The sequence below is a fragment of the Arachis ipaensis genome, chromosome B03 (genome assembly GCF_000816755.2).
Source record: "Arachis ipaensis cultivar K30076 chromosome B03, Araip1.1, whole genome shotgun sequence".
NCBI lineage: Eukaryota > Viridiplantae > Streptophyta > Magnoliopsida > Fabales > Fabaceae > Arachis > Arachis ipaensis.
Genome location: NC_029787.2, coordinates 132,991,208 through 133,003,412, shown reverse-complemented (window position 1 = coordinate 133,003,412; position 12,205 = coordinate 132,991,208). Strand labels below are relative to the sequence as shown.

At 37.3% G+C, this 12,205-nt stretch overlaps 2 protein-coding genes across 2 annotated transcripts; both read left to right on the top strand.

The window, feature by feature from the left end:
* Positions 332-1,177, top strand: LOC110269547. Its single transcript, XM_021117487.1, has 2 exons — positions 332-792; positions 887-1,177. The coding sequence occupies exons 1-2, from the start codon at positions 583-585 to the stop codon at positions 1,175-1,177; spliced, it is 501 nt and encodes a 166-aa protein (XP_020973146.1). The 5' UTR covers positions 332-582.
* Positions 6,454-9,491, top strand: LOC107632079 (protein TRIGALACTOSYLDIACYLGLYCEROL 1, chloroplastic; the record flags this gene model as incomplete). The annotated part of the gene is given in 3 exon segments (XM_016335715.1): positions 6,454-6,672; positions 8,020-8,166; positions 8,279-9,491. Coding segments are annotated over 2 exon segments (1,065 nt in total). The 3' UTR covers positions 9,300-9,491.

Here is a 12,205-nt window from a genome sequence, read left to right as displayed (position 1 = left end):
TAACAATGATCAATGAATTTGATATCGGTGTGTACATATGACTTATTAAAAAATAGAGTATATATCTGTTCATTATGTGAAAATTTATGTGTACTTTTATCCATTTTTCTAAATTGAATTATTAAATTAAATTATTAAACCCTGGCTAATTGGTTGAATAAAAAAATCACCTGGCAAAAAATCTATAAAAAAATTGGTCGAAGTGGCAATTACTGATGAACTGGGAGTAAAGTACTAACCCGGTCCCTATCCATTTTTTTGAATGACAACGCGACCCTTAACAAAAAACGCAATCCATTTCGGTCCCTGACCTCTGTGCTCCATCTGCCAACGTGGTCCTTCTGTCACTTTCACGGCGAAAACTCAACGGAAATTGCTAATGTGTGTAGGCGAGTGGATGACATGGATGGCTTGGGTGGTTACGTGGAAGATGGAAGCCCACGTGGCTAGGTGAAATGGACAAGGTCCTTTCTGTCCTCGTCCACAACACAAAAACACCATCGTTTTGAGGTTTCCAGGCGTCTTTATTAGACGAGTCTGGTCGTCTATCTCCCCTGTTTCGTGTATGGAACCGATACCACCATGAGCAATAGCAGAGATCGTGGGAGTGGAAGAGATGTGTCGAACGATGAGGGTAGGAGTATTTCTGTGAGTTCCGTTGGCAGTGCTGGAGCGAGGAAGAAGAAAAGATTCGTTGCCCCGAAATGTAATTATGGGATTCATGCAATTCTATTCATGTCGTCAACACAGTCGAACCCTAATATGCTATTCTTTGGATGCCCAAATTTCAAGGTATGAAATAATTAGTTATGTTCATATTCCTACCAAGATCTGTAGCAAGCATCTCTTCATTGCAATACTAGTTTTTCCTTTTTTTACTCTGCAGACTGCAGAATCTCATTGCAAATATTTTCTATGGCTGGATAAATATGTTTCACTATTTGAAGAGGAGCAAATAAAGGATGACAATCTTTATGGTCGGAATCCAAAGCAAAATCATTTGTTGGATGCAGTCGTTTCAATGGAGGAGAAAGTGACTAAGCTAGAGGACAGAGTTTCTGGGTTAGAGTTGCAGATGAAAAATTCTAGGCACGTTAAGTGTAATAGGGGTTTTAGTTATTCATTGATGGCTGTTGTGTTTGTATTTGGAGTTGTATTTGCAAATTATCTCCGTTAAACTGGATAGCAGATAGTAAGTCTATGATGTTATTTTTTATTTGGAACTGTCTGTTGCTGAAATAGTTGTATCACTTAATAGTGTAAATCCGAATTTATTAAATGAAATAGTTGTATTTGTTGTTTGGAAAAGATTGACTGTGTCAAAAAATAGAATGTGTTATACTCGAATTCTTTCATTCCATGAAAAGCAATTCAATAATAACTAACAATAATATGTAACATTAACAACTTCATATAGTAACCAAATGTCAACATCTTGTGCACAAGGTGACTCTAAAAGTGGGCAACATATAGCCCTATACCAACATAAGCAACACAAAGATAAATAGAGTATTATAAATCCTTAATTCACACAGGCTATCAAAACAGAAAGCAAAAGACTGTTTGTTGTGCCTGTATGTAAACTAATTTATCAAAAAGACAGCATCTACTTGTTAGAATATAAACCTTCTAGTTCTTCCTAAGAGGCCTAAATCCAGGAGTGGCAATGAACTTGAATAGTCTTGATGCATTCCTGGAAGTTGCTGCGGTCATTGTCTCAGCACTAAGTCCATGTTGTGTGCTAGTAAGAGTGGGAGGCCTGAAGTGAGGTCCAATGATTGGAGGACTCTGATTCACCATAGAAACTTGAACAAAGGTGGAGGAAATTGGTGGCCTAACAATTGATTGCTTCATCCTTTGTGTAGGTGGGTTATTCAAGTTGGGGGTCTCAGATGCTCCCTGTAAACCAACAGTATTGCATTATGTGAAACAAAAGATAAGATTAAGACATTTCTATTTATAATGCAATTGTGAATTATGTCACTTATAACCTCTAGTTGGGGAGCAGACTGTGAAAAAGGAATTTTATCTCCTTGTCCCACTGTTGTACCTTCTTTTGGTGTTGATTTAGGTAGTTTTTTTTTTTTTTTTTTGCCTTTATCTACATTCATAAATAGTATACATCTCAATCTATAGTCAACAATAAAACTCATGAACATATTTAAACTAAGTAACCCTACAAACTACTTACCACAGGATCTAGAGAAGTTCCTTCAACACTAGCATTCAGATTGTTTTCCTCACCAACATGGTTCTGTGTGGGTTATTATACAGAGATGGCAATTAAATGCTTCATCAATTTTTACAATGACAATTAAAACCCTGACCAATCTATCATGTGACACTTAAATCATTAACCATTATGATTATATGACAATTCGAACCCTAAAGAAGCCATACCTGTGTGGTACTAGCAGAGTCCACTGCTAGAGCAGACTTCTTTAAAGCCCTCCTTTCTTTCTTGGTCATAGGCTTTCAATTAGGACCTTTGGGTGGATTGGAGCATGTTTTGTAGTAATGACCTGTTTGGCCACACTTGTTACAAGTCACCTCGAATTTCTTCTTGGCCTTGTGGGAATGCATCTCCGTCTCCACATAATCGACTTTTCTCTTCATTTTTGGATGATGAGCAGCTTTCTTAATTGGGGGAGGTAGTGACTGTAGTGAATTAGTTGGAGTCCAGTATTCTTCACTGTTAACTGGACTAATGCAGTGTGAGTAGGCTGATCTGATAGCATCCATTGTGAGTCATTTATGCACAAAGTCCTCTGGCTTCAACCCCATCTTAGCCATGGCTGCAACTGCATATTTGCAAGGCATGCCTGCACACAAATTATGTAAAAAAAATATCAAGTATTTAAAGACTTTACATGTACTAAATAGACCATCCATATAAGAAGATGAATTGTATACTAGTTAGCAGCCACACATTGCAGGTACATATCCTGCTTTGTAAGTTTACTCCAACCTTGTGCCGTTGCATATGAACTTCAAACAGTACACTATCAGAATCACCATCTCAGATTGCGCTCCACTTGGTACTCTTGGGCTTGATAAACTGATCAAGTCTCTTCTGCTGTATAGGGGCCAAGATACCAGTGTGGTTCTCCAATCTCTTCTTGTGCATAGCCCTTTTTCTCATGATGTAACACCTCAAGTCTTCACACATTGACAAATTTGGCTTCTTCTTGTATTCAACAATCTTGGCATTCCACACCTCACACATATTGTTCGTTATGTTGTCAACCTTGAGCCCATGGCTGAAATAGGCCTTGCACCACACACCCGAGTCAAACCTCTGCAAATACTCCCAAGCTCCCTCATTCAGTTTCTTTAATTTCTCCATGGCACTGCTGAATTCTTGAAATGTTATACAACGAGAGCACTCCCATACCATCTGCTTTGTTTGTTTATCCTTCAAATGTTTTATAAAGTTCTTCCAAATATGAAGAACGCAGTTTTGGTGATGGGCAGTAGAGTTCACTTCCTTCATTGCCAGCTCCAAACCCTATGACAGATTCGTAAACAATAGCATTGTGTTTAATTAAATAAAAAGTAAACTCAACTTCTAGCTACAAACACCACAAAAATTATGTAACATTTGATAGAATATGTAATTAAGTTAAAATAAGAAAGTGTAGTTCTAAACTGAAGAAACTTACTTTTTGTTGGTCAGAAATAAAGTTCCACCCATGTTGTGGAACTTCACCCAAGTCTTCTTTCAAGAATGTTAAAAACCACTTCCATGTGTCCTTGCATTCATTCAGGACCACTGCATATGCAATGACATAGAAGTGGTTATTTGCGCCTTGTCCTACCACACTTAGAAGCTGCCCACCGTAACGGCCCTTCAAGAAGCAGCCATCCAACTCTATTAGTGGCCTACATCCCTCCTTAAACCCCTTCTTGCAGGCATCCAAACTAATTTATAACCTATCAAATAGTGGTAGGGATTCAGGTTGAAAATTACTTCCATCAAGGCAGTTGATCCTGGGTTACTTCTATGCAATTTCATAAGGTAATCACGTATCTTTCCATACTATGTCTTTTCACTCCCAATGACAACCTCTCTCGCAACCTTCAATGCTCTATCTACCATTTTGGGATTGATTTCACATTGCATTCATCTATCATGTAATTCCTGGCTACACTTAGCTTCAGGTCAGGCTATGTGAAGGGTTCTTAACTAACTTATCAGTCACCCATGCTCTGCCAGCCAAGCTGCTACCAAAATTTCGTCTACAATTGTGTTCATTATAAAGAGTCTTGATCTGAAAGCAACCTTTTGAACGGTTCCAAGAAGTAAAAAATTAGCCAAAGACATTCTTCACCTGCACAAGTTGCCCTCACCCTCAACTTCTCATTCTTAATGTGTAAAACATCTTTACCTTCGTGCACAAAATAATCTTTCAGGGCTTTCTTGAATGATTCCATAGTGGGGAACAAATGTCCAACCTTAAATTGGACCTCACCATATTCAGTGTCCTCATCAAAAGTGTCATAGGCTGTTTTACCCTCATCTCCAGATGAAACTGAATTGTTGAACACCTCACTTTCATACTCATAAGGTTTCTCATATTCACTATCCAGCTCTGCTGCAGCTGCGTCTGGTACATGATCTTCAGCTCCATCAGCAGCATTTGTTGCATCCCCTCCAGCAGACCCATTTTCTCTAGAGCTTCTTGGGCCTCTAAGCTCTGGCCTATGTCCGCTGTTCTCCCTCTATATACCTTGCTTACCAAGCCCCTCCTTTAGCACATGTTTTCTCCTAGCACTAGAGTATTTTCTACTAGCCCTTTTCTTAGCTGTTTTAGGGGACATCTATCCTCTGCTGACTTAGGCCCTTTCTTCTTAGCCACACCAGTTTTATTTCTTCCTTTAGGTGACATCCTCTCCTTAACTCAAGTCTTCTGCTTGTTCTTCTTCTTATTCAAACTGTCATCAGACTCATAACCAAGAGGAGGCGGCTTATAAGCCTCATTCTCAGCGCTTTCGTATCCATCATTCGAGGAAGATGATGATGACGACTTAAGGGAAATGCCGTCACTGGAAATCACAACTTCCGCCCCAACCCCATCACCAACTACCTCTGGCAAGTCCACAGGATGATCAAAGTATATATAAAATTCATCTGTCTCCTTGTTCTTATTAATACCCTCCCTCAGTTCATTAATTTCTTTATCCCCGTGAATGGCATGAAGTTCAGATTCCATATCAGAGGCAGTCATATCACACCAGTACATTGCCTTAAACTCCATGTAACCTAACTCTTTAAATAAAGCAACCAAATCAAAGTAATTAATCAGGTCAACATCCATTGGTAGTCACCTATGAACTTTTTCATGCATGTAGCTAAGAATTCCTTCACTGTCCTTCTTGAAATTCCCACATGGTGAAACACATGGATTATCAGACATTCAGACATCTGAAAAAGTGCAAAAAAATTTGTTAACTCCTAATTAAAAAATTTAAACATGCAACACAGTTTCTTCAATCTTACATCAATCTAAACAGCCAATCCTAATAATCTGTTTCAACTTTCAATAATTTTTTAACACATCTTTACACTTTCATCTTATTTAAATACATAAATCTCCAAAGATATGACAACAGAAACAATATTTTAACCTCTCTCTACCCCCACCACAGCTGAATGCAAACAACAATTGTAGAATGAGGACCACACACAAGCAAAATAGTGAAAGGGACAGTAATGACACCAACCTCAGCAATCAGTGCTGTGTGCCGAACCATCCAAGTTCCTTCAACAGCGCCGTCTAACAACCGTCTACGTCTCCGTCAGAAGTTTCGTCAGCAACCTTGTCACCAAGCTTTTCACCACTCACCCCTGCCTTGATGGAAAAGAGAGTTGTCTGCTAGGGTTTAGAATGTAATTGTGTTAGAGGGTCAAGGGTCTTTGGGGGATAATATATAAGGCGCGAAACCAAACGACGCCTGAAAACCTCAAAACGATGGCTTTTTTGTGTTGTGGACGAGGACAGAAAGGACCTTGTCCATTTCACCTAGCCACGTGAGTTTCCATCTTCTACCTAACCATCCAAACTATCTATGTCATCCACTCGTCTACACACATTAGCAATTTTCGTCGAGTTTTTGTCATAAAAGTAACAGAAAAACTGTGTTGGCAGACGGAATACAGGATCAGAAACCAAAATGAATGGCGTTTTTTGTTAAGATTTATGGTTTTCAATTAAAAGAAAAAAAATTTTCAGAACCACCCTCTTTTTCTCTTCCCCCTCTCTAAACAAACGATGAAACGAAACCCTACGCAAACCCTATCAGAAGCTCAGAGTTGCAGCCACATTCAAACTTCGGAAGGCCACCACTATCGCCGCCGGCGGTGACAGCCAGCGGTTACCGTCGTCGCTTCTCGAAGGTCTGCTCGGATCTCTTCTCTTGGATCCGCTTCTCCTCGACGTCGCTAAAAGNNNNGTCGCCGTCTCTGTCCTCGCGTCAAGCCAGTCTCCGTCGCCGTCGTCGTCGTCGTCGCCCTGAACTCGTCGTCTCTATCTTCGTCGTGAAGCCTGTCTTCGAGCCCCCTCTCTCTCTCCCGCTCTCTCTCTCTCTCTGTGTCCGAGCTCACTTCACTTCCTCCCTCGCTGTCACTTCCGTTCCTCCATCGCCGTCACTTCCGTTCCTCCCTCGCCGCCGGTAAGCACAGCTGCTTCAGTTTATGTTTGTTAATTTTATGAATTCTGAGTTGCTGTTTTTCTTTTCTTTTTTTTTAATTTTTGCTTATTTTGTTAAATTTTGAGGGATGATAGTTGATGGTGTTTTGTTAAATTTTCTGAAATAATTTTGTTATTCTGAGTTGCTGTTTTTCTGAAATAATTTTGTGTTCTGAGTTGGGATTGTTGCTGATGTGATTCTGAATTTAGTTTGGATTCTTTGCTTAGTTTATCTGTTTTTGGATTTTCTGGCTTTGGATGCTGAGAAGTTTTTGGATTCTGAGTTTTTGGTGAAAACTTGATTAGTATTGAGGATGCAAATGTAGAATAAGATTCAGTTCAAGAAAGAGTGAAAGAAGAGTAGTTAGACTCTTGATTAGTTAGTTATTCTGTTTCAGGTCAATAGCTTCCATATATATAGTGCAGACTTTGTATTTGGAAGTGTGATTCAGTTTTTAGTTCAAACTAATATGATTCGTGTGTATTGATTCTCAATAATTCTGTTCTCAATTTTAAGTCTTTGAATTCATTTCTTTGTTTCTTATATCACAAGAATTCCTCTCTTCTTTCTTCTGCTCATCACCATTCTGTTCTGATTATCTTGGAGTGCTTATCTTGATTGTCAAGCAATTGAGCTTGATCTTCTACAACTAGAAGTCTTTGTTAAATTTTTTGTGATTCTGAATTCTTTGTTGCTGATGGTTTGAGTTCTTGTGTAAGTTTGTTTTTTCCATTGTTGCCGAGTGATTATTAGTAGTTATTGTTGAATTTTTTTTATTCTACATTTTTGTTGCTGATGTGATGAGTATTGTTGCCGATTACTTGATTAGAACTTAGAAGTTAATAAGAAATTTTTTATTTTGTGAATTATTAGTGATAAAATATGACCAAGTTATTATGTAAAATGGTAAAACTTTGAATTTTATTAGTTTAAGAAACATTGAATTTGAATATTTCAAATTGTATATTGAATTTTTAATGATTTTATTGTATATTTGATTAAACCGGTTCAATTACGGTTCGACCTTGGTTGGACCATTGAACTTGTCACTTGACCAATTTGGTTCTAGCAAATAAACTAAAGTCTACATAGGCGCCAGTTTTGTTCTTCATATGTTCAATCTATGCTCCACTGGTTAAGATGGAAAAGATGTTTTATTAATTAAATCTCGGCTCTCAAGTCTCTCTACATATTAAATAGGAAATACCTTCAAGCTGCCATAATCCATCCTCCTGATGGCAGACAGATTTACAATCTTGCTGATGCATTATTATTGTCCATTGAATCTTATTATAAGTTCTCATCAAGATCTTAAACTGTGTGATACAGATCTTAGAGCTTTCACACTATCATTGGGGCTTAATTTGTTTCTCTGATGTATGATTGGATTAACCTCAGATTCAAACGGTGTTTGTAACTCAAGGATCTCACCATGCAAGCAGCAACTTACGGTTCTGTATTCTGTTTCTCTCACAGGTTCGAACTTACTCTTATTCCCTGGTTTTATGCAGCTTGAAACAGTGTCTGCTTAGTGCTTTGTGCAAATTATGTTAGATTGATTCTAAAATAGTATATAATTGTATAACAGAAACTTAAGAATAAATGCACAGACAAGTTTGGTGAAATTACATGCACTACATCCCTCTCAGCTTGATCGGAAGTTTGAACTAAATTTGGGACCTCATATTCATAACTTTCCCATTAATAGAAAACCAAGCAGATTGTATGTGCTTCCGAACACAAATGATGGCCACCCTTCTGCTTCTACTGTAGATGATGGAATGAACACAAACCATGCTCCTAGTGGCACGTCCCCAACGTTTCTCAGCAATTGGTCACCTCCAAGGTACCTGTGGAGGGGCTTGTCAGTTTTAATCTTGGCAGGACAGGTAATAATGAAGACTTTAAAGGGAAAGGTTCATTGGAGGAATACTCTTCAACAATTGGAGAGAGTTGGTCCAAGATCAGTTGGGGTATGTCTCTTAACTGCGGCATTTGTCGGCATGGCCTTCACAATTCAATTTGTTAGAGAGTTCACTAGGTTAGGATTGAATAGATCCGTGGGTGGAGTTTTGGCTCTGGCTTTCTCAAGGGAGCTAAGTCCTGTGGTTACATCAATTGTGGTTGCTGGACGCATTGGAAGTGCGTTTGCAGCAGAGTTAGGAACAATGCAGGTTTCTGAGCAAACTGATACATTGAGAGTTCTTGGTTCAGACCCTGTTGATTATCTTGTAACACCAAGAGTGATAGCCACTTGTGTTGCCCTACCCTTCTTGACTTTATTGTGTTTTACAATAGGGATGGCATCTAGTGCCCTCCTTGCTGATAGTGTTTATGGTGTGAGCATTAACATAATTTTGGATTCGGCTCAGCGAGCTCTTAGACCATGGGATATTATTAGTGCAATGATCAAGTCTCAGGTTTTCGGCTCTATCATATCTATAGTGAGCTGCGCATGGGGAGTCACGACTTTAGGAGGCGCTAAAGGTGTTGGAGAATCAACAACTTCAGCTGTAGTTATCTCTCTGGTTGGGATCTTTGTTGCTGATTTCGCTCTTTCTTATTGTTTCTTTCAAGGAGCTGGAGATCAGCTGAAGAATTGCATTTAAACAATTAATGGTATGTCTGCAGATTTGCTCATATGTAAAATGTGAATAGCCTATTTGCTTGATATGCTAGCATGCTCTGATCAATGTCTTTTCTTTGAGAGCTGCAATAAAATATCTGTACAATTGTATCAGTTATTCAGTTGCATAAGTTATCATGTTCTTTTCTTTAGCCGCCAAAGATCATTTTAACAACTCCCATGTCTGTTTCTGCTCCATGCATGGACTTGACCTTCCATTATTGCTTAGAAAATGAGAGTGGATTTCTGGATTTGTTGCTTTAGGGTGTGTGTGGTTGGGGGAATTATAAATAATCCTTAGGAATTTTAAAATGGAAATATCATATTCCCATGTTTGGTTTAAAGTTTGAAAAACTATTTCCAAACAGTTTGATTCTAAAGAATCAAAATACCATTATTTCAATTCTTACCTTCCTCTGGATATATTTGATTTGATTCCCATATGGGAATGAAATCCGCGTAACAAAATAATATTTGAACCACACACACTCTTATAAATAAATCCCAGTGGCAATACTTTTTTCAGGGAGTAAGGAGCTCATGGAAGGTTTTCAATGGCCCTTTGATACATGGGCTGGTACTTGTGAAGCCCAATTACTGTTTAGTCCGTTTTAGATTGCTCAAAAACCCCCGGACTAAAAAAAGGGAAAAAGATTGCTCCCAAAACCAAAAAGGTAAAAGTGCCTATATTGTTTTTTGTCCAAAACTTCAAATATATATATATACACACACACAATACATACCCTGAACCCTAAGATCATTCGATTGGTAAAAACTGAAGAGCAACTAAATAAGGCCAAAATTTTAAGGCAAAAGAAGGGCCAAAATTTGCTATTCCCCTTTGATTATGAACCATAGATAGTAATACAAATATACAATAGTCAAAAGCTGAGTTTGATTATTTTGCAACCAAGACAAAATCTATTTTAGTATTTTACATTGTTTTCTAATTCTCTAAGCTTTTTAATTTTTTTAAAATAAATATATTTACCCAATAAATTTTAAAATGTAAAGTCGTGTAAAGTTTAATTTCAACCGCAAGATAGAGACAAAAATAGTGATGGGATTCCCAAATTGAGAATGCATATAACTAACATCAGCAGCAATTAGTTTGAGTTCTTAAGTCCCTGGTAATTATCACTAGATTCTTTTAAAATAATTTTTTATGTGCATGATATTGCCAAATAAAAACATAGGGTGCTTATGATTTATATTTTATACAATACTCAGATCGAGACATTTGCTTCAATCACCTTACTTCTGTATTACTCCTAAGTAATTATCTGCAGGCTTGGCGCCATATTCTATTGGCCATCTAGTTGTCTAAGTGGCATAGAAATCTGTTTCTAGGTTAACTCATGTTTATTTTTGGATATCAATGTAAGGGGTTTTACATAAACTTGCGATGCACGTTTATGTAGTCATATTTAATATGGATACACTGCATATTCTTTTGGAAATTCATAAGCGTTTACAATATAAAACTAAGAGTTTCCATTCCCAATATTGTGCGAAATGTAAAAGCATAGCATGTGAGCAACAACCGTTTAACTACCACATATCTTGAAGCTATAAATGGCAAATTAAAATATGATAGTGATATGTATATGTGCATGTAATTAGTGAACATCCATTTAAGGCATAATATATGTGAGACTGTGCGCGAATTAATTAGAATTGGAGGATAAGAAAGGTGGGTGATAGATTTATATAGCGAATGAGAGTTGTAGACCCCAGAAACCACATAGTAGAGAATACATATATAGTACGTCACAAATCAAGAAACAGACGCATGAGTATAGGCATTTTGTGTTGTGGTGGTGCCACTTATTTATTTATGTAACCATATCAACCTCTTTGTCATGTTCATAAAAAAGAGCCACCAGGGTTATTTTGGATCATTCTGATCTCACTATCAAATACTTGCCTCTGACAGTTGTGTAAGAAAATGACGTTCTTCACATCTGATCCTCTCACTGTATCTTCATTTGCACACCATTCAATTCAATTTCAATTTCAATTAATGTTATGTGGATCACTTTCGGCTATCGCAATAAGAGCCAACTCTTTCAGATGATGCCCTTTAAATTTCAATTATTATTACTTTTTAGCGTGTGATGTGTAAATAATAACTGTTTTTCAAACATCTTATTAATTGATATGTATATATGAATTTAATTTTAATGCATGTTTAGTGTAAAATACATTTTTTCATAATGACCACTTGAATAGTGATTCAAAAAAACGCAATATAAAACATCTTATAATGTAGGCAGTGCATTAAAATAAAACTCATGAGACGGATCGGAGCAGTTTAACATCGTAAACATTGTTTATAAACATTGAAAACGTAGAAGTTGAAGTTCAGGGATGGGGTGATTCGGGTGACCATTGCCAGCGCCATATAACAACGTGTGGAAACCATATATATTATGTCTACTCAGCAGATAAGACCCTAGAATGGACCCAACCTAATAATTAACCACATTGGCATACAACATATACTATGTTAGCGTATCCCAATCAAGGTCCACATATATGCTTTAATTCCCCAACCATACCAATATTGCGCAATTCTTCAAACGAAATTCCGTATATCCCCACCATAAATCCAACCTTCTTCTTTGTAGGAGCAATTAAAGGCCCTCTTGTGGAAACTGCCCCCATCCATCATCCATGTGTCTCCATTTATGTTTAATGAGAAGGAGAAAATGTCAAATGAGATATCTAAATGATACTCTCATTTATTTATATGGATATTTTAGTTAAGCAAAAAAAAGTTTAAAGTATATATTATATATATTATTTAAAAGAGAAGAGTGTATATTTTATAAATAAAGAGAAAGATAATTTCATTTTGATAATATATAATTGAATTATAAAAGAGCA

Coding starts and splice junctions, on each gene's coding strand:
- LOC110269547 (XM_021117487.1), top strand. CDS start 583: ATGAGCAATAGCAGAGATCGTGGGAGTGGAAGAGATGTGTCGAACGAT. Junction 793..886: donor TTGGATGCCCAAATTTCAAG/GTATGAAATAAT, acceptor TTTACTCTGCAG/ACTGCAGAATCTCATTGCAA.